Genomic DNA, 23,248 nt, shown 5'->3' with positions numbered 1-23,248 from the left:
CATTTTGTTGCATGATACTAATATCGAATTCAACAACATTCCTGGTTGCTTAGCTACGTATCAGATGGTGCAAAACAAAAACAATGGCAGCCAGGCTTTTTCCGTGCTATTTTAGTGTTTCTGATCATGCGTGGTCTTTGTCGATCGATTTTTAGCAGATGCATAGTGTACTGATGAAACGATTGTCGTTCGTGGGGCTATCGTACGACAGAAGTTTTCCTGTTTGTCCCTTCGGATTTTGTTGGACCAACTGTCGGGATCGGCTGTCGAAAGCTGTGTACTAACGATCAGATTATTGTGCGATCAGGTCGAAAGCGAGTTTTACGTACGATTATCGGAACGTGTGTACGGGGCATTAGCTGTGAGGCCTTTTAAAGAAATGCCTTTTAGCGCTACTTGTAATTATTATTGTTCTTTGGGGTGTTGGTCACACTTGAAGTCGCTGCTTTTTTCTTTCTACTTTGGTTGGATTAGCGCAGTTGTTTTTTCTATTTTATAAAGAAATGCCTGTGGCTTTCCAAATCATTTCCAATTAATTTAGTTTACCACAGGTGGATTCCAATCAAGGTGTAAAAAATATCTCTGCAACGATCAAGAGAAATGGGAGGCACCTAAGCTGTTGTTGCAAAGGGTCTGAATACTTATGCCAATGTGATATTTCAGTTTTTCCTTTTTGATACATTGGCAAACATTTCTAAACTTCTGTTTGTAATGCAAGTGAAATTTAAAAAAAATATAGTAAAATTGCAGCAGCCTGCCTTGATTGCAACCTAACAAAGTTTTTATTTCTAATTTCTTGTTTTTTTAACATTTCACCCATCTCTGAAATTGATATAAGTAATTTTTTTAATTGCAAAAAACATTTAAATCCAGTCTTTGGTATGTCTAAGTCTTAAAACATTTTCTCTATTTAAATCACCGAAATCTAAAACTGTTCATTATGTTCTAAAATGTATAAATGACCACCTACAGTGGTAATGCACAGTATGTAATGGATGTGTGAAAAGAAACCATGTTGTATGGGATTTACATTAATAGAATTACTGTCTTTGCAGTAACAAATCTTTGATTCTCACTGCTCTATTCTAAACAGCAGGAAACCCTAAATATGACCACTGAATAAAAGGATTCTTCTCTTTGTGAGTCATTATATTTTATCATACCATGATGGTATACTGAAATTGTGGCTGCTTCAGTAGGAGATCCTGCTGTGTTACTAAAAGAAAGGGTCAAGAAAACACAAATTGTTCTCTTGAAATGCCTTCTACCACCAACCCTGTTAATGTTTGCTTTTGTTCTGTTTGTTTATGAGAAACTCAAATCCATTGCATCTTTTTTTTTATTTCCACAGGGTGCATATACTGAAGTTGTAGCAAAAACCTGCTAGAGGTCAGCTGAGTCAAATTGGTGATCTCATTAATACTTTACTCTTCCTTTGTCGAATGTAACAAATTTATTTTAAACTATTGACCTATCATGGGAGGAGCAGTGAGCGCCGGGGAAGACAACGATGATTTAATTGATAATCTGAAAGAGGCACAGTATATACGTACTGAAAAAGTAGAACAAGCCTTCAGAGCAATTGACCGAGGAGAGTATTACTTGGAAGGTTACAGGGACAATGCATACAAAGACTTGGCATGGAAGCATGGGAACATACACCTATCTGCACCTTGCATCTATTCAGAAGTCATGGAGGCATTAAAGCTTCAACCGGGATTATCTTTTCTAAACCTTGGAAGTGGAACTGGATATTTAAGTACAATGGTGGGCTTAATTTTAGGTAAACAAGTTTCATTTTTCTAATTAATTTAATTTTTTGCTGTATATTGTTGTAAGAAGTTTTTTTCAGATTTGGTTGAGCAATATATTGAACAAATGTTTATTGTAAATCACGCCTAAGACTCTAGTATCAACATTTTATATTATTTGCATTATATCATTAGCGATCTGATTTATTGTAAATGTTATTGTTTACATTTATAAGGATGGTATATAATGACACATGGTATACGTGTATATGTTAGTGTATACCTACCATAATAAAGAAATCCCAGGTATGACATTTTTTACATATTTACATTATATAACTCTGCATATACCATACATGTTGGATCCCTCTATAACAGGGATTCCCAAATTACGGCCCTGCAGCTGTTGCTGAACTACACATCCCATGAGGCATTGTAAAACTCTGACATTCACATACATGACTAGGCATGATGGGAATTGTAGTTCCTGAACAACTGGAGGGGGCCGTAGTTTGGGAATCCCTGCTCTAGAAATCACTGTAGTAGACACTGCTATTTCAGTGATCTCCACTAGCTTCCAAGTCCCATGCTGGGCTGCTGGCTTGCTCCATTGTGAACACAGGAAATCAGCCACCCAGCAGAGGTACAATTCAGAGATTTCTTTGATTAACCTCAGCAAATGAAAAGCATTCTCTAATTGGACGAGGTGGAGAGGTGGGGCAGGGATGTCACCCTCTCCACCGTGTATAGTCAGAACGTTTTGCAACCATTAGGTAAATGCAAAGTGTTCTTTCCAGGTTATAAATGGATCACACAAGTTTGGTATATGAATAGATACATTGGTCTAAGCTGGTAAAAATGCAATACCTTGAACTTTTAGAGCTGGTTCACACTGAGGCGATCCGACTGCGAGGGGCGACCTGTGTGCACCGCGACTTCGGCGCAACTGGCAGGGACTTCACATAATGGAAGTCTATGCAAGTCGCTCCCAGGTCGCCCCAAAGTAGTACAGGACCCTTTTTTTAAGTCGGAGTGACTTGTGTCGCTCCTATTAGAATGGGTCTTGTACTACTCAATGGCGAGCGACAGACCGCGAACTGTCAGGCTGACAAGTCACCTGACAAGTCGCGCTAGTCTGAATGGGGTCTTAACAGTTTTAATTGCACAATTCTGATTGTCAAAATTATAAATAACAGAAATTACATGTGTTGCCAAACTGTAGCATTTATGTTATGGTTAAAACAAAAATCCTATTACATGATTACACTGTTAAAGCTTATCAAAACTCAAATGTAATATATCACAGCTTACTAATTCTTAATTGTGGTGGCTGTGTTGGGTTTCTTTTTAAAGAGGAAGTAAACCCTCCTCTGCAAGTTTTACCTATAGGTAAGGCTATGATAAGGCTTACCTATGGGTACTGTAAATATCTCCTAAACATGTACCGTTTAGGAGATATTTACCCTAAATGCAGCCAGTGACATCACTGGCGCATGCGCTCTGAAGGAACGGCCGCTGGTGCCGTTCCTTCAGAGCCCCGTGCCGTGACTGTCGGCTCCCACGTGCATCCGCAGGAGTGACGTAATCGCGGCTCCAGCCAATCCGATGGCTGAATGCCGCAAACCCAGAAGAAGGGCGACAGAACATGTCGCCCATGAGAGAGGCGAGCGGTCGGCACTTCAGGGCTTCGTTTTAAGGTACTTATTTCATAATGAGCTAGTATGCGATGCATACTAGCTCATTATGTGTTTGTCTTTCAGGTGTTTTAAAAAAAAAAAAAAATTGGAGGTTTACAACCTCTTTGAGGCTGTTTTTTTTTTACTTTATTTTCACCTGGTGACCCTGCCATATGTGCTTTAGTCTTCAACTTACTTTATTTACCATGCTCCGGAAGATTTAACTCCCCCCCCCCCCCCCCCCTTCATTACCAGACCATTTTTTTGCGATACAGCATTACGTTACTTTAACTGACAATTACGCAGTCATGCAAAGCTGTATCCAAATAAAATTTTCTCCACAAATAGAGCTTTCTTTTGGTGTTGTTTGATCACCACGGCGGTTTTTATTTTTTGCGCTATAAACAAAAAAAGACCGACATTTTTGAAAAAAAAAAAAAGCAATATTTTTTACTTTCTGCTATAAAACATATTCATAAAAAATCAAATTTCTTCAAAAATGTAGGTCAGTATGTAATCTGCTACATGCTTTTGAAAAAAAAAAAAATCCCAATATATATTATATACCATATATTGATTGGTTTACGCAAACGTTATAGCTATAAACTATGGTATATATTTATGACATTTTTATATATATATTTTTTTTATACTAGTAATGGTGGTGATCAGAAACTTATAGCAGGACTGCAATATTGCGGCAGCCATTTGGACACTAACTGACACATTTTTTGGGAACCAGTGGCACTAATACAGTGATCAGTGCTAAAAATATGCACTGTCACTGTACTAATGACACTGGCTGGAAAGGGGTTAAACCTTTAGATCAAAAGGGTTAACTGTGTGCCTAGCCAGTGTTTTTGTGTACTGTGTTAGGTGTTTTTACTAGGGAAAGTGATGGACTTTATTCCTTGCTTTGCAGGAGCACAAAAAGCTATCCATTGCCCCCTGTCAGAATGGAGATCCGCCTTGTTTACATAGGCAAATCTTCGTTGTGTGTGTTTTATAAACGATCGGCGAGTGCCAGCAGACATCAAGTGCCCAGCACCTGGAGATTGGCTTCTGCTGTGATTAATCACAGCAGAAGCGGCCCCTGAAGGCGGAAGTGTAGAATCACATATGGTATATATGTGAGTCTGCACAGAAGAGCTGCCTTGAAGCAATAAATGTGCAATGGGGTGGTCTTGAAGTGGTAAAAAGGATTAGCTGGAGTTCCGCCTTAATTTGTTAGACCTCACATCTACACTAAAAAAAAAAAGAAAAAAAAGTCTATATAATATATATTTAGCAGAGAATAAAATGGTGGTCATTGCAATATTTTATGTCACACCGTATTTGCGCAGCGGTCTTTCAAACGCAATTTTTTGGGAAAAAATATACACTTCAATTGATTTAAAAAAAACGCAACCGTAAAGTTAGCCCAATTTTTTTGTATAATGTGAAAGATGTTGTTACGCCGAGAATCATTAGAGAATTGTGATCTTTATTCTAAGCAAAAAATCATAATTCTCATTTTATCCAGAATCGTGCAGCTCTAATTCACTGCATTGTTCATATATCGGTATCAGTATTTCTGAATGTCCAGGTGATGTATACAGATATGATGTCTTACATAAAGTCCACTGTCATGTGATATGTGCGTCATAGTTAGTGTACCGGTTGCCTAACGGTAAAATCTACAAAGCCCAGGTGTTCCTTCTAACCTGTGCATGGTTCATTGGGGCAGGGCAGAAGATTGAAAAGATGTTGACCAAATACAGCGCTGATATCAAAGTAAAAGGGATATTCTGACAGGTGAAAATTTAACTCCCTGGGGGTCATTTTTGGTCTCTTATTGGAAGCAGCCCATAGGCCTCATGTACACAGGGCGTCTGTTTAGCCTCTCTGAATTCCAGAACTCATGGCCGGAAAAAGATGCTTAATAAAATGCAATAAAAGCCTCATATTGAACACATGTTTAGGCACGTCAGGCATTTGAGCGGTAATGCATTCTATCGGCTAGAATATTAATTTATTTTAGCCATTGGAATGCATTAATGCTGAAACAATAGATGTGTTTACACACGCTTAAGCCCGTCTAGAGCTTTCCTGCTCTCCAGCTCCTCTCTCGAACATGCCTTTGGTGGGTTTTCTTTTTTTTCAGCCTGTAAACTCTTCTTTTAATAAAGTATTTCTGCAAATGCCTATGTTTGCATGCCATGGACACATTGGCATTTTGTTTCAGCCTGTGAAAACACCTCTATGTACAGTGGGTACGGAAAGTATTCAGACCCCCTTAAATTTTTCACTCTTTGTTATATTGCAGCCATTTGCTAAAATCATTTAAGTCCATTCTTCTTCCTCCACATAGCACCCCATACTGACAGAAAAACACAGAATTGTTGACATTGTTGCAGATTTATTAAAAAAGAAAAACTGAAATATCACATGGTCCTAAGTATTCAGACCCTTTGCTGTGACACTCATATATTTAACTCAGGTGCTTTCCATTTCTTCTGACCATCCTTGAGATGGTTCTACACCTTCATTTGAGTCCAGCTGTGTTTGATTATACTGATTGGACTTGATTAGGAAAGCCACACACCTGTCTATATAAGACCTTCCAGATCACAATGCATGTCAGAGCAAATGAGAATCATGAGGTCAAAGGAACTGCCTGAAGAGCTCAGAGACAGAATTGTGGCAAGGCACAGATCTGGCCAAGGTTACAAAAAGATTTCTGCTGCACTTAAGGTTCCTAAGAGCACAGTGGCCTCCATAATCCTCAAATGGAAGACGTTTGGGACGACCAGAACCCTTCCTAGAGCTGGCCGTCCGGCCAAACTGAGCTATCGGGGGAGAAGAGCCTTGGTGAGAGAGGTAAAGAAGAACCCAAAGATCACTGTGGCTGAGCTCCAGAGATGCAGTAAGGAGATGGGAGAAAGTTGTAGAAAGTCAACCATCACTGCAGCCCTCCACCAGTCGGGGCTTTATGGCAGAGTGGCCCGACGGAAGCCTCTCAGTGTAAGACACATGAAAGCCCGCATGGAGTTTGCTAAAAAACACCTGAAGGACTCCAAGATGGTGAGAAATAAGATTCTCTGGTCTGATGAGACCAAAATAGAACTTTTTGGCCTTAATTCTAAGCGGTATGTGTGGAGAAATCCAGGCACTGCTCATCACCTGTCCAATACTGTCCCAACAGTGAAGCATGGTGGTGGCAGCATCATGCTGTGGGGGTGTTTTTCAGCTGCAGGGACAGGACGACTGGTTGCAATCGAGGGAAAGATGAATGCGGCCAAGTACAGGGATATCCTGGACAAAAACCTTCTCCAGAGTGCTCTGGACCTCAGACTGGGCCAAAGGTTTACCTTCCAACAAGACAATGACCCTAAGCACACAGCTAAAATAACGAAGGAGTGGCTTCACAACAACTCCGTGACTGTTCTTGAATGGCCCAGCCAGAGCCCTGACTTAAACCCAATTGAGCATCTCTGTAGAGACCTAAAAATGTCTGTCCACCAACGTTTACCATCCAACCTGACCGAACTGGAGAGGATCTGCAAGGAGGAATGGCAGAGGATCCCCAAATCCAGGTGTGAAAGACTTGTTGCATCTTTACCAAAAAGACTCCTGGCTGTATTAGATCAAAAGGGGGCTTCTACTAAATACTGAGCAAAGGGTCTGAATACTTAGGACCATGTGATATTTCAGTTTTTCTTTTTTAATAAATCTGCAACAATGTCAACAATTCTGTGTTTTTCTGTCAGTATGGGGTGCTATGTGTACATTCATGAGGAAGAAGAATGGACTTAAATGATTTTAATCAATTTGTAGAAACATCTCAAGGATGAACAGTGGAAACAGGATGCTCAATTTTGAGTGCCCTAGCAAAGGCTGTAAATACCTATGTGCATGGTATTATTATTTTTTTTTTTTTTTCGTTTTTTTAACCACTTAAGCCCCGGAAGATTTTACCCCCTTCCTGACCAGGCCCTATTTTGCGATTCGGCACTGCGTGACTTTAACGGACAATTGCGCGGCCGTGCGACGCTGTACGTAAACAAATTTGATGTCCTTTTTTTCCCACAAATAGAGCTTTCCTTTGGTGGTATTTGATCACCTGTGCGATTTTTTTTTTTCTTGTGGCACAGATGACGTCATCTGTGACACAGGGGGCGTGGTCTCCCGATGACGTCATCTGGCGGCCACGCCCCTAATGGCTATATAATAAGCTGCAGAGACCAGAGGCCGGCATAATCGCTGAAGACGTCGTCGGAGGAGGACCGGAGGAAGAAGGACAGCCGACAGCAAAAGAGCAGAAGATCGGAGAGGAGAAGACAAGAAGATTGGACAGCAGAAGGGCGGACAGCAGAAGACCCTCGGAGAGGAGAAGACAGCAGAAGACCCCCGGAGAGGAGAAGACAAGAAGGGCGGACAGCCAAAGAGCAGAAGACCCTCGGAGAGAAGACAGCAGAAGACCCCCGGAGAGGAGAAGACAGCAGAAGACCCCGGAGAGGAGAAGACAAGAAGGGCGGACAGCAAAAGAGCAGAAGACCCTCGGAGAGGAGAAGACCCCCGGAGAGGACAAGAGCCGGATGAAGATTTTTAATAAATTTTCCAAAACTTCTCCTGTCGTTATTTCCATACACTGCATTTTATGGGGTGAATGAGTAGGGGTACAGTGTACCCCATACCCGTTCACATAGGGAGGGGGTCCGGGATCTGGGGGGGCCCCCTTGTTAAAGGGGGCTTCCAGATTCCGATGAGCCCCCTGCCCGCAGACCCCCACAACCACCGGCCAGGGTTGTGGGGATGAGGCCCTTGTCCTCATCAACATGGGGGCAAGGTGCTTTCAGGTGCGGGGTGCAGAGCTCCCCCTGCCCCAAAGCACCCACACCCCCCCCATGTTGAGGGCGTGTGGCCTGGTATGATCCAGGGGGGGTGGGGCCGCTCGCTCGTCCCCTCCCCTTTCCTGGCATGCCGGACTGCATGCTCGGATAAGGGTCTGATATGGATTTTGGGGGGGACCCCACGCCGTTTTTTCGGCGCGGGGCTACCCTCAAATTCCATACCAGATCCGAAGGGCCTGGTTTGGAACCTGGGGGGGAACCCCACGCCGTTTTTTTCCCCATTTTGGCGTGGAGTTCCCCCTCAAGATTCTCACAGTGCAGGTCGCACCGCAAGTCGGATCACCCTGATCCGACCTGCGGTGTGACTTCCATTCAAATCAATAGGCTCCCATAGGGAACCATTGATTTTGAATGGAAGAAAAAAAATGTATAACGTGGCTTAACGCACGTTAAGCAACGTTATGGAGCCTCATGGAGCCTTTAGCAGCGTCAGACGTTTTTTGCAGCTTGACGCTGGAGCTCCTGAACCCACAGTTCCTGGGTTTTTTTTGGAGCTGTAAAACGCCTATGCCACTTGGAGCTCCTAAAAGCTCTATGTGTGCATGAGGCCATAGAATAACATGGATGGGCGTTCTGCAGCTGCAAAAAAAAACGTCTGACGCTGCTAACAGCAGCTGTAAAAACGTCCAGTGTGCATGAGGCCTTAAACTTTAGGCAGAAGTAGTGCAGCTGAATGGGAGAATTACTCCAACTCTGCTACTTTGGCCTCAAGTTTAAAATTCCCTTTTCAATTTCGTGTAATTACCTCTTTATTGATTAGACCCTATAATCTGATGATAAGTAGGCGGAGATTAATTATGTGGAGTGGGTGGAGCTTCAGGGAAGTGGGTTTGGTAAGTAATTGATAGCTGTGCTGCATAGTGTCCCTGGAAATTTTTTTCAAATGTTGGCAACTATGGTTCACATATTCATCACACAGTATAAGGCCTCTTGCACACTGCAGCTTAAAAAAGCTCAGTACAGTTTTTTTTTTTTTTTCTGAGCTAAAATACAGCCCATTCATTGTGATGTGCCTATGCACACAGGCGCGTAAATGAGCCCTGTGCATTCTTCAGTAAGAACAAAATAGAAAAATCAGCATTTTTGGACAGTAATTTAAGCCTAATGCGCGCAAATACGAACAATTGTGAACAAATGAGCGCATACAAACATACTGTTGATCTGAAAAATGTGAATTTGCATATTTTACAAGAACGCGAGAATACATTTGCGTGAAAAGACGCGAATTTGCGCAAACTCATATGCGCGAAAATGCACGCGAATGCGCAAATTTCAATAAGACAAATACGCCTGAAATTTACGGCTGAAAAAGGAGATGCTCAAACAGGAGTATCGTGTGCGTGTGTAAGAGGCCTAAGCGTGAAGTGTTAGTGCACCTTTTCATTCAAATACTCCATGCAGTCAAAGGGACTCAGTGTGTTTTAAAAACCATATGAAGGGGAAGTTCTGCTCTTCCTCCCCCCCCCACCCTACTCTTTCACATTTGGCACTTTGTTTTTTTTGTGTAGGAGCTGGTACCTGGTTTTGACAGGTTGCCGCTCCTACTTCTGATTGGATCGCCACAGCAATTTGAGCAGGAGTCCCCCCCCTCCTCCTCCCCTGCAGCTTTATGAGACCTGTGACATTTCCCAGAAGGCTGCGGGGGAAGGGGGGGCAACTTCCCCTTTAATAGCCGTGAAAATCCAACCGGAAGTGGGAGCGGGTACCTGTCAAAACCCCCCCCTTAAATTTTTTTTTAAATAGTGCCAAATGCGCAGCGGGCAGCTGGCTGTAAAGCGGCAAGCAGTCACAGCCAGCAACCCACAGTTAAGATGCCAGTGCTGGGGTCTGAAGACTGGAAGAAGTCGGCGGGGGGAGAACAGCACTGGATCCTGAGACAGATGAGTGTCTCTTTAACACTTAAGGACCGACCCATGTACATATACTGCAACAGGTCGGCCCTTTAGCGCAAAATTACTTACCTGTACGTGATTCAGATCTTCTGCTCTGGGGCCCACGCCGCTGGAGCCCTGCACTGGCTGGACACAGCAGGAGCCAATCCGCTGGAACAGCGGCCACGATGGACGCTGGGACCCGCCTATTGTTCTCTATTGTTCAGAGGAGATTCAGAACGGCGGTCTGCCTATGTAAACAAGGCAGACTGCCGTTCTGTGAGATTTTGTGTTTCCGGATCTCTGTTTTCCTCCAGTCACAGCACCCCCCCCCCCCCCCACAGTTCGAAAGCACTCCCTAGGAGCACACTTAACTATTTGATCGCCCCTGATGTTAACCCCTTCCCTGCCAGTGTCATTTATACAGTGACTGTATTTTTTTTTTAAGCACTGATCACTGTATTGGTGTCACTGGTCCTCAAAAAGTGTCATTTAGTCTGATTTGTCTGCCGCAATGTCGCAGTCCTGCTAAAAATCGCTGATCACCGCCATTACTAGTAAAAACAATAAAAAAAATAAAAAGTCCATAAATCAATCCCATCGTTTGTAGACGCTAAAACTTATCCGCAAACCAATCAATATACGCTTATTGGGATTTTTTTTTACCAAAAACATGTAGCCGAATACATATTAGCCTAAATAATGAAGAGATTAGATGTTTTACCTTTGTTTTTATTGAATGTGTTTTATAGCAGAAAGTAAAGTTTTTTTTTTTTTTTTTTTTTTTTTTCAAAATTGTTGCTCTTTTGTTGTTTATAGTGCAAAAAATAAAAAGCACAGATGTGATCAAATACCACCAAAATAAAGCTCTATTTGTGGGGAAAAAAGAACATGCATTTCATTTAGGTACAGTGTCGCAAAACCGCGCAATTATGAGCTAGAACAACGCAGTGCCGTATCGCAAAAAATGGCCTGGTCAGGGAGGAGGTAAATCCAACAGAGTGTCCTAGCAAAAGTACAGAGCAAAGCTACCTGTATTGTATAGGGAGCAAAGCTCCCTATACAGGTTTTTCTGGCCAAGCTTCAGAGAAAGTGCAACTGACCTAAGCGCAATGTTCCCCACACACCAATTCTTGAAAATAGCTGTTCAGTAATCCTGGGTGCTGTAATGACCACAGGCTGTAAACCCTGGACAATCAGAGTGAAGAAATGTCAGCACACCAAGGATTCCTCAAAAGGGTCCAAAGCTTTGTCTTTGTGGTCACATTTTTTTTTTTTTAATACACCGGGACCCCTTGACAGCACATAGTATTTTATTGAAAAGGTGAAGTAAAGTGAGATTAAAGCCTTGTTTTTTTTTTTTTTAAATAACAAACATGTTATACTTACCTGCTCTCTGCACAGAGCAGCTCAGATTCTCCTCTTCTCGGGTCCAATGTCAGCGCTCCTAGCCCCTCCCTCCTGCCAATTGCCCCCACAGCAAGCAACTTGCTCTAGGGGCACCCAAGCAGGCATAATCCCGACCTGTGGCTGTGTGTGTCCATTCACACACGAAGCTGTGGCCCATCCCAGCCCTCTCCCTCTCCTGATTGGCTCACTGGCTGTAAATGACAGCAGTGGGAGCCAATGGATATATGGAGTATTCAAAAAGTTCATGAAAAAAATGTAATAAGCACATACTTTTAGGAATAACCTTTATTCTGAATAAGCTCTATTCAAATCAAGACATTTCTGTAAGCGATGATACCAGCCATTTATACTGATCTGGGAGGGCCCTGAGAATTTAACCATGTCAAAGCAGCCTATTTTACATCATTGATGGTTTCAACATTGGTGTCTTTCAAAAATGTTTTCAAGTTCGGAAATAAGAAAAAGTCGGGATGTGCTAACATAGAATTGCAAGGTGGATGTCGCTTTCCCACTGAAATTCTCACAGTGCAGCTATTGACTGATGAGAAGAATGGATAGGGGCAATGTCTTGGTGGAAGAGGACTTTTCTCAAAACGCATAATAAGCAGATGTTACTTTTTCCATCCAAAAAAGTAAACTAATATGATTCCCTCAGCATCACAGAAAACAACCACCATGACCTTTACTCCTGACCGGCTTGTTTTTCCTTTGACTGGACTTTTTTCTCCTTTAGTGATGAGCCGAAATCCCCCTGGTTCGGTTCACACCAGAACACCGCGAACAGGGGAGAAAAGTTTGTTAGAACATACGAACACCATTGAAGTCTATGGGACTCGAACATGAAAAATCAAAATTCCTCATTTTAAAGGCTTAAATGCAAGTTATTGCCCAAAAAATGTGTATGGGGTTCTGGGTACTTCCCTGGGGGACATGTACCAATACAAAATTTGTTTTTAAAAATGATCCTTTTTACAGGAGCAGTTATTTTAATGATGCTTAAAGTGAAACAATAAAATTTTCCCTTAAATATTGTGCCTGGGGGGTCCCCTTGATGTGCCTGTAAAGTGGCGCATTTGTACGATGTATGGAGCCTGCTGCAGCAATACTGACATTTCTAAAGAAAAAAATGTCATTTAAACTTGCTCGCGGCTGTAATGTATTGTCAGGTCCTAGCAATACAGATAAAAAAACAGCGCCAAAATTGAAAAAAAAAAAAAAAAAAAACGGCATGGCCCCCCCCCCCCCCCTCAAAATCCATACCAAACACTTATCCGAGCAAGCAGCCTGGCTGGACAGGATAAGGAGGGGGGGGGCGAGCAAGCTCCCCCCCTCCGGTACCATACTAGGCCACTTGCCCTCAACATGGGGAGGGTGCTTTGGGGTGCCCCCAAAGCACTTTGTCCCCATGTTGATGGGGACATGGGCCTCTTCCTGGACAACCCTGGGCTGTGGTTGTTGGGGTCTGCGGGTGGGGGGGCTTATCGGAATCTGGAAGACCCCTTTAACAAGGGGGCTCCCTGATCCCGGCCCCCCCCCTCCCATGTGAATGTATATTGAGTACATTGTACCCCTAACCCTTTACCAAAAAAGTGTACAAAAAAATAAAGACAAAAGCCAGTTTTTGACCAGTCCTTTAATAAAAAATAAAAAATAGTGTCCCCCGATGTAAATCCATTGTCAATCACGTCGCCCGCCGCCGCACCCGAAAAAAAAAAAAAGAAGCTCCTGCCTCTTCAGACACCTCCCCGCATAATGAGCTGTTTGAGTTTGACAGCTCTTTTATAGGAATCTGACGTCACGAGCGACCCATAATGCACTGCTCAGGTGCAGTGAATAAATTACTGACGTCACGTCAGAAGAGGCAGTGCCACCGGGTGGTGTCCCCGCCCCTTTCCTATACAAGAGCTGTCACAGCTCCAGCAGCTCATTACGCCGCAGGAGACTGAAGAGGCGGGAGCGTTTTTTTTTTTTTTTTCTATTTTTCGGGTGCGGCGGCGGGCAACGTGATTGATGGTGGATTTACATTGGGGGACCCTATTTTTTTAATGAAGGACTTTTCAAAAACTGGCTTTTGTCTTTTTTTTTTTTTTTGTACACTTTTTCGGTGAATGGGTAGGGGTACCCGATATCCATTCACATGGGGGGGGGGGGGGCGGGATCTGGGGACCACAACCCAGGGTTGTCCAGGAAGAGGTCCTTGTCCCCATAAACATGGGGACAAGGTGCTTTGAAGGGCAAGTGGTCTGGTATGGTTCAGGAAGGGGGGCGCTCGCTCTTCCTCCCCCCACCACCCCCATCCTGTCCAGCCAGGCTGCTTGCTCGGATAAGGGTCTGGTATGGACTTTGGAGAGGACCCCACACCGTTTTTTTCATGTTTGTTATCTGTATTGCCGGAAGTCGACAATAGATTAGAGCCGCGAGCTAGTTTAAATGTCATAAGAATCAGCCCTACACTACACTGCACTGCATGATGTATATCCTGCCATAACTGATATATACACACACACTACATTGCCTCATCTATTACTAGATACAATGCACAATCCACTAACTACCTGCCTAATCTCACTCCTGTCTCGCCTAACACAGTATACGCGGCTTCCGTATAAGCAGCAGCTTTATATCGTGTGGGGCGTGGACTTAGCCCCTGCACCATGATTGGCTAAAGGCACCCTGCCTTTGGCCAATCACGGACATTGTGCTGTTATTGGCCAAAGCATACAGGTCATGTGCATGCTTTGGCTAATCATCAGACAATAGGTAATTTATTCACTGCACCAGCGCAGTGCATTATGGGGCGCTCATCGGAGGGTGAACTTCCCGCCAAGCGCCCCATTTGATTGTGTGTTCAGCGAACACACGAACGCCCGATTGCTCAACTGAGCTTTGTCTTCAGGATAATACTGATAAAGCCAAGTTTCATCGTCAAAATTTTGATCCAATTTGTTTAAAATCTCCATTGAACGCTATGTGGTTTTCTGTTTGCTGAAGTGGGCGCAGCAGTTATCATAAGCAATGAGCAGACCGTTTGCTTAGCTTTAATTTCCTAGATAAATTGTGTGACCAAACCCTACTGAGATGTCTAGGGTGTTATTTTGTCTGCCGGTAATCATTGGTCACCCTCAATTAAATCTCAAACAGTATACATTTTTTTCTCACAAACTGATGTCAATAGTCTGCCTGTTTGTTCATCGTCTCCAACTCTGTCTCGCTCTTCTTTGAAACGGGCTATCTATTTCTAAATTGCAGTTTCTTTTGGTTAATCATCCCCATAAACTTTAATCAATGCGGAATTGATGTCTTCATTTTTACAACCAAGTTTTTACTATAAATTTAATGTTAGTTCTTGCTTCAATTTTGACAGAATTCATGTTGCTCCAAAGAGGATTGATTTCACACTGGCATAAGTTTCAATCTAATATTATTAAATACTACCTGTTGTACATGTTTTGAAACTGTTAAATAAATGGGTTTAGTTCCGCTTTAATCTTTAGGCTGTCAGCAGATCAGTCTCTTCAAATTCAACACATTGCTCGAAAAAAAGAGAGCAACTGAGCATGTGCAGAGCAGGGAGAGACAGTGTGTTACTGGACTTTAAACATTATAGGCACTTCTTTTTTAATCGTGAAAATAAGTCTGGTGCGCTAAATACTAAGTATCATTCCCAAGTGAAATAACTTAGTGACAAAAATAAATATATAAATAGGATGACAGTATACTAAAATATCTATCAAATATTCATCAAAGTGAAACATAAATACATAAATATGTGCTCCACATAAAAATGTGCAATTTCCCCTGAAAAAATGTCCAAAACAAATTTCCAGTTTAAAGTCCAAAACCCTGAGTGCAAAATGAACGTGCAAAAAAACTTGTTGCTGGATAAAGTTCAAACAGTGCTCCCGTGTTGATGTGACAATTCAATATCCCACCACCCAGCAAGTTGGCTTCTTACTAGCAGATTTAAAAGTAAGAATAGACCCCTCGTGATAGGAAAAGATATATACTCTCTTCCCACACCTCTCAAAAAGGGTGAATGAGCTTCTTACCAGATGCTGAATTTTTATAGCATATGATAATTTTCTTTTTTAGATATTTTAGTATACTGTCATCCTATTTATATATTTATTTTTGTCACTAATTTATTTCACTTGAGAATGATGCTTTGTATTTAGCTTATTTCCACTATAGACTTATTTCCACTATTTATTTATTCCAGTACATTTGGATTTTTGGTTGCAGCTTAATTATATTATTATCGGCGCACCTTTACACATTCACACTTATTTTTTAATATTTTGCTTAACTATACCTGCAAAAGGGGCCAGCCTGAAGTGATCTAGCAAGCCTTAATTTTCTGAATTTAATAAAATGATTTTCCTTGAACTTTTTTGAATAACCCTAGTATAGTGTGTGTAAAATGTTTTACAGCTGGTAAAGTTATTCATTTTTTATGATTGATTTAAGGAGGCAAAAGTTGACAATGTTGAAAATCAATTTTGAGTATTTGCTTAGTTATAACCCTTCTCTTCTCTTCATATGCTTGTTGTCTTAGTAACTGGTATTGTGCTTGTATAGCCTTCAAAATATGTAAATATCAAAGAGGATAATTATATTTTTTCTAATGAGACAGCGCAGATTTCACCAGGCATTCTCTCTGCTCCTATTTCAGGTCCCTTTGGCATTAATCATGGAGTTGAGCTTCATTCGGATGTGGTTGAATATGCAAAGGAGAAATTGGAGTCTTTCATTAAATACAGTGATAGCTTTGATAAGTAAGTTTATTTTATTATCTTTGCCACTGAAAGAAAGCACTTTGAAACACAAGGTGGAGGATATTTAAACTTAGGGAGAATATTAAAAGGGTTTATGCAGTTAAGGACCTTGAAGGACTTGCAATCAGATTCATCCAAAAAAGTCAAAGATTAAAAGGATGGTATCTGAGCCTCGGGAAAGCAAATATGAGGTTTTGCTTGTAACGCTGTCCTTTTTCGGCACTGGACCCTGGGATCCAGACCCTTGGTAAAACAATTCCAAAGGCACTCCGGCAGGGTGCGCTACAGTGGCCCCTCAAAAACCAGGGAACCCAGTCCTTGAAGGTCAGCAAGTGACAAAACTCACCGTGATAGGTGAGGATTGTATTCTTTAAAAATATTTTTATGCACTGTTCCCTTTAAAGATAACAGATACCGTGTGCCCTGTTGGTCTCTACAAGAGACAATAGGTATTTTAGCTATGTCAAAACACACCTTGTTTGTTTTAAACATTTTGCTCTCTATGTGCACAGCAGTAAGTGTATCAGCTGTGTCAGAGCACACCCTGTTTGTTTAAACGTTTTTTGCTATCCATGTGCAAAACAGTTGGTGTATCAGCTATGTTAACACATACCTTGTTTGTTTAAACACACTCTTTTCACCCTGTGCTGATCACCTGAAAGGTATCAGCTGTGACAAAGCACCTGTTTGCTTAAGCTGCTTTCACCCCATGTTGTTGGCATGTCGTTTTAGCCTTGACGCGAAAGCGTCCGCACATCCGTTTCCTCCAAAAAAGCTCTGGTCAAGCAACGCCTTCAGTGGCGTGTCTGTGGCGAAAGATTATCCGCGCACGCACGCATCTTCACCATTTAATCACAAACGTATGCGTGGAGCAAGAGGGGTGTGCCTGGATGGGATCAGCGTGCACATGGACACACGTAACACTCTGCGCATGCGCAGTACAACCACAAACGGTGTGATTCTTCTTTTTTTTTTTTTTTTTCTTTCAAAAAAAAAAACAGAAACAAACACTAACAAATAAGGCACAACACCCTACGCAGAGGGCACCAGCAATACAAAAAAAAAAAAAAGGGGGGTAAGTATCATAAAGAGCATGAACATTCATGATCAGATAACCAAGGAAAAACGTAACCCATCAGGGCATATGATTAACCAAACTCAAGTATAGCAGTCAGAAAATATGAAGCTCATGGAAACTAGGCAGGAAAAAGAAGAAAGGAGAAAAAAAAAAAGAAGGGAGAGGGAGGGGAAAGAAACAGAAAAAAAAAAAAAAGGAACATAGTAGAAGACAATTCAATCCCTGTTGGATAACAATTCTAACTCGCAGCGTCAGGAACAGGAGGCATTGGCACACCCACAGCATCAATCCAAGCAGACCAAATTTTGTCAAATTTCCTAGGACAGTTCCTGCTCTCGTAAGTAAGACGATAGAGTGGAAGCGTCCTAGCGACAGCGACTATCCAGGTTGTCCGGGTGGGAGGCTCAGGCAGCTTCCACTGCAGAAGGATTTCTCGCCTAGTATAAAATAAAGCATAGGTAATACACAATGTGGCATATTTGTCCCCAACAGAGTTGTATAAAGTACTCGAAACCCATACTTGAGTAAAAGTACAAGTGCTCGATCAAGAAGTGACTTGAGTAGAAGTGGAAGTGCTCTATCAAAAAGTGACTTGAGTAGAAGTACTAAAGTATTCAACATTTTTTGTACTTAAGTATTACAAGTAGTTTTTTAAAAAAATTTGCTACTCAAGTACTGAAAGTAAAAGTACCAGTAGTTTTGAAAAAAAAATTGCTACTCAAGTACTGAAAGTAAAAGTACAAGTACTGTGTTATGTAGTTATTAAAGAAAGAAGTCAAAGGTTTGAACATCATATTGTTTTTTATTATTTCAAATGCAGCTTTTATTTATACATACAGTAGCATTTATTTTTGTATGCGCTGATAATGCACGTTTTAAGCTTCATGAAACCTGCCATCTACTGTTCTGGCAGTGGTAATTTTTGTAATAGTAACAAGTAACTATGCAGCACAAAAAAAAAATATTGGAGTAGAAGTACTGAAATCATCGAAAAAATGTAGTGAAGTAAAAGGAGAAGTAGGAGAAAAAAATTCTACTCTAGGAAAGTACAGATACCGCCTTTCGGTACTTAAGTACAGTAGTGAAGTAGTTCTACTTAGTTACTATACATCTCTGGTCCCCAACCACCTCCCCAAGGTTATTCAAAAGGGTCACGGCCAGATCCAAGGGGACAGTGGTATCCAGAACTTCACCTAGGGTGTCCGTCACCGCCTTCCAAAAGGAGGCAAGCTCAGGGCACGAAAAACAACATGAAAAAAGGTGCCAATGTTGCGGCCGTGTATAGTATACTCTGTGTAGGAACTTGAGTTGTATAAATCTATCTCTGGCCGATATCATAGAGGGAATGTAGTTACTGACACAGTCTTCCCAGTCCTCATCGGTCAAGTCCGGGATGTCCCCTTTCCATTTATTATAAGTTTTCTCGAGAGACTGACTATGATCCATCGATAGCTGCAGATATATGGAGGAGAGGGGCTTACCCATGACCTTAAAGGTCAACATTCGTTCCAAAGGGTCCGATTCCAGAACAACCGGGCCCAGGAACTGCGCCAGCATAGCATGGCGGAGTTGCCAATAGTGGAACTCCATCGTTCTAGGCAATGAGTGTAATTAACGGAAGACCTCAAACGGGGGGATTCTTCCATCTTGGATGACATGTTTCATGGTCACAATCCCCTTAGTCGCCCATACCTGAAGATGTGTCACGGTGTGATTCTTAAACAAGTATCTGCAGCGTGCAAGCCTCTATCAGAGGCTGGAGGGAACACAGAGCAGCAGCAGCTGGGTTGCGTGAGTCACTGTGGGTGTATGTTTACTGGCAAGGACAGGTTCTGTATCTTTGGGATAATCAGTGCTGTGTGTGATAAGCTGTATAGCTTGGCACAAGCCGCGAGTACACTAAAGTTAGTACCTCAGGTTATTCTGGCCTAAGAGCAATGTCTGCCCAAAAAAGGGCTGGGGGGGCACAGTTGGGAGGGGCACTGTGGTGCCACCATCAGGCCTTGAAGGTCCCAGCCGTGCTTCCTCTGTGTCTACTCCCCCTGAAGAGCCAAAGGCGATTAGCCAATCTGAGCCATTACGATTGTCAGACATAGCAGCTACTCCTAGTGCTTCTGTCGCAACCTACGTCACTAAGGACGATTTGGCATGAGCCAGCCTTGAGGGTAAGATTGCTGGCATGATTGCAGCATCGCAAGGAAGAAGCAAACGTGATAGATCCCCCTCACCTGAGCCACCCCATTAGTCCGTTCAGGATTGGGCAGAGGATGTGGAAGAAGTAGCTCAAAATGACCCTATAGAATGTCAAGCTGGGGTTTCCACTTCTGGGGAGTCAGGATCTGCGGAGTAAGGCTCCATGTACACGGGACGTTAGAAAAAACGTCCTGCAAAGCTATTTCTGACGCCGGGAAAAAGCAGCTGTTAAACGTGCTTTCAGTAGCTTTTTCCATTTGCGTTATTGCACGTTTGGCCACGTTGCTTTTAGCAGCGTTTTTCTGCCTCCATTCAAAATCAATGGTTCCCTATGGGAGCCTATTGATTTGAATGGAAGGCGCACCGCAAGTCAGATCAGGATGATCCGACTTGCGGCGCCACCTGCACTGTGAGAATCTTGAAGGGGAACTCCACCCAAAAATGGGAAAAAAATTGTGTGGGGTTCCCCCCCAGGTTCCAAACCAGGCCCTTCGGGTCCGGCATGGAATTTGAGGGTAGCCCCACGCCGAAAAAACGGCGTGGGGTCCCCCCCAAAATCCATACCACACCCTTATCCGAGCATGCAGCCCGGCAGGCCAGGAAAGGGGAGGGGACGAGCGAGCGGCCCCACCCCCCCTGGACCACACCAGGCCACATGCCCTCAACATGGGGGGGTGTTGGTGCTTTGGGGCAGGGGGAGCTCTGCACCCCCCACCTCAAAGCACCTTGCCCCCATGTTGATGAGGACAAGGGCCTCATCCCCACAACCCTGGCCGGTGGTTGTGGGGGTCTGCGGGCAGGGGGCTCATCGGAATCTGGAAGCCCCCTTTAACAAGGGGCCCCCCAGATCCCGGACCCCCTCCCTATGTGAATGGGTATGGGGTACACTGTACCCCTACTCATTCACCACATAAAAGGCAGTGTATGGAAATAACGACAGGAGACGTTTTGGAAAGTTTTATTAAAAATCTTCATCCGGCTCTTCTTGTCTTCTCCTCTCCGGGGTCTTCTCCTCTCCGGGGTCTTCTGCTCTTTTGCTGTCCCCTCTCCAGGGTCTTCTGCTGTCCCCTCTTCTGCTGTCCTCTCTTCTTTTCTTCTCTACTCCGGGGTCTTCTGCTCTTTTGCTGTCCCTCTTCTGCTGTCCTCTCTTCTCTTCTTCTCCTCTCCGGGGTCTTCTCCTCTCCGGGGTCTTCTGCTCTTTTGCTGTTGGCTGTCGGCTGTCGGCTCTTCTTCCTCCGGTCCTCCTCCGACGACATCTCCTTGATTGTGACGATCTCCGGTCTCTGCAGCTTGTTATATAGCCATTAGGGCGTGGCCACGATGACGTCATCGGGAGGCCCCGCCCCTCACGTCACAGATGACGTCATCTGTGACGTGAGGGGCGGGGCCTCCCGATGACGTCATCGTGGCCACGCCCTAATGGATATATAACAAGCTGCAGAGACCGGAGATCGTCATAATCAAGGAGATGTCGTCGGAGGAGGACCGGAGGAAGAAGAGCCGACAGCCGACAGCCAACAGCAAAAGAGCAGAAGACCCCGGAGAGGAGAAGACCCCGGAGAGGAGAAGAAAAGAAGAGAGGACAGCAGAAGAGGGACAGCAAAAGAGCAGAAGACCCCGGAGTAGAGAAGAAAAGAAGAGAGGACAGCAGAAGAGGGGACAGCAGAAGACCCTGGAGAGGGGACAGCAAAAGAGCAGAAGACCCCGGAGAGGAGAAGACAAGAAGAGCCGGATGAAGATTTTTAATAAAACTTTCCAAAACGTCTCCTGTCGTTATTTCCATACACTGCCTTTTATGTGGTGAATGAGTAGGGGTACAGTGTACCCCATACCCATTCACATAGGGAGGGGGTCCGGGATCTGGGGGGCCCCTTGTTAAAGGGGGCTTCCAGATTCCAATGAGCCCCCTGCCCGCAGACCCCCACAACCACCGGCCAGGGTTGTGGGGATGAGGCCCTTGTCCTCATCAACATGGGGGCAAGGTGCTTTGAGGTGGGGGGTGCAGAGCTCCCCCTGCCCCAAAGCACCAACACCCCCCCCATGTTGAGGGCATGTGGCCTGGTGTGGTCCAGGGGGGGTGGGGCCGCTCGCTCGTCCCCTCCCCTTTCCTGGCCTGCCGGGCTGCATGCTCGGATAAGGGTCTGGTATGGATTTTGGGGGGGACCCCACGCCGTTTTTTCGGCGTGGGGCTACCCTCAAATTCCATGCCGGACCCGAAGGGCCTGGTTTGGAACCTGGGGGGGAACCCCACGCAATTTTTTTCCCATTTTTGGGTGGAGTTCCCCCTCAAGATTCTCACAGTGCAGGTCGCGCCGCAAGTCGGATCATCCTGATCCGACTTGCGGTGCAACTTCCATTCAAATCAATAGGCTCCCATAGGGAACCATTGATTTTGAATGGAAGAAAAAAAACGTATAACGTGGCTGAACGTAGGTTCATCACGTTCAGTCACGTTTAGTCACGTTCGGCCGCGTTTCTGCGTTTGAAACGTCGGGAAACACACGTTCGAACGCAATATAATTGCGTTCTAAAAAAAGTCCCTGAACGCAACTGCCTGCAAATGACTGTAAACGACCATGTGTACATGGACAGATAAGATAACGTGGAGCTGCGTTCAGGGACTTCTGAAAAAAACGCCCAACTGCTCCTAAACGGCCATTTCCAGCGTCCCGTGTACATGGAGCCTAATACTCAGCCTCTCAATCCCAGAGATTGTTGATTCAGTCTCTCACTGAAATGGTCCGATTTGGATACAAATCCCTTAGAGATGTCTCTTTTTCCTCTCTAGGCTCATTGGACCCTCCTCATAATCCTCAGGCTTTTCCCTTACATCTGCTCTTGGAGCAGGTAATGTATGCTGAATGGGATCATCCTGATAGGATTTTCGTTCCTCCTAAAAGGTTTCACTATTGTATCCTATGGAGGAAAAGTTCACAAAAAAATGGAGTATACCTACTGTGGATGCTGCCATTTCTTCTGTTTACAAAAGTTGAACTTGTCCTGTGCATAATTCCCAGGTTTTAAAAGATTCAGCTGATAAAAAGCTGGAATCTTTACTAAAAGCCTCCTATGCTGTTGCAGAGTCTGCCATACAACCAGCAGTAGCAGCTTGTAGTAGCAGCAGGCGTTTGTCAGTCTTTAAAAGACCGTATTAAACGAGTGTCCAGGAGGGCTCCTTCTCAAGGAGAGTCTGTGGAAGATTTGACAGAACTACCTTGCAATGGATGCTCTTAAAGACTCCATACAGCAAATGTCACGGTTGCACTTTTGACAGTGCATATGCACAGAATCCTATGGCTAAAAAGCTGGTCTGCGGAATTACCATGTAAAAAGTTGCTGGCTAGCTTTCCCTTTATAGAGAATGCCTATTTGGTGATGTTCTGACTAAATATATCCAAAAGATTTGGGGGGGGGGGGGGGAGAGTGTGTTGCTACCCGTTAAGAGGAAAAGCAAACGTCCTTCTTTTAAGATTCCCAGCACTCGGACTCCCAGTGCTTCTAATCCCAGGCAGTTGCGACGGCCCCAGCCATCTGGTCTCAGAACCAAGCCTTCAGGGCAAGGGCAGAAGAAACCCTGGGCCCAAAGACCTAACAAGTCAAGT

The 23,248-nt window shown here is 43.8% G+C and overlaps 1 protein-coding gene across 2 annotated transcripts in view; it reads left to right on the top strand.

Annotated features, from left to right (window-relative positions):
* PCMTD1 (protein-L-isoaspartate (D-aspartate) O-methyltransferase domain containing 1) overlaps positions 1-23,248 on the top strand; it is a 76,106-nt gene that overhangs the window by 40,512 nt on the left and 12,346 nt on the right. For both annotated transcript variants that reach the window (XM_082257846.1, XM_082257847.1), the window contains 2 exons: positions 1,352-1,783; positions 16,273-16,375. In XM_082257846.1, coding sequence (XP_082113972.1) covers positions 1,477-1,783; positions 16,273-16,375 — 410 coding nt within the window. In that variant the 5' untranslated portion in view covers positions 1,352-1,476. The remainder of the gene's footprint in view (positions 1-1,351; positions 1,784-16,272; positions 16,376-23,248) is intronic.

The sequence above is a fragment of the Pelophylax lessonae genome (genome assembly GCF_965119305.1).
Source record: "Pelophylax lessonae genome assembly, chromosome: 5".
NCBI lineage: Eukaryota > Metazoa > Chordata > Amphibia > Anura > Ranidae > Pelophylax > Pelophylax lessonae.
The sequence above is the reverse complement of the archived record's forward strand: the minus strand, read 5'-3'. Positions and strand labels throughout refer to the sequence as shown.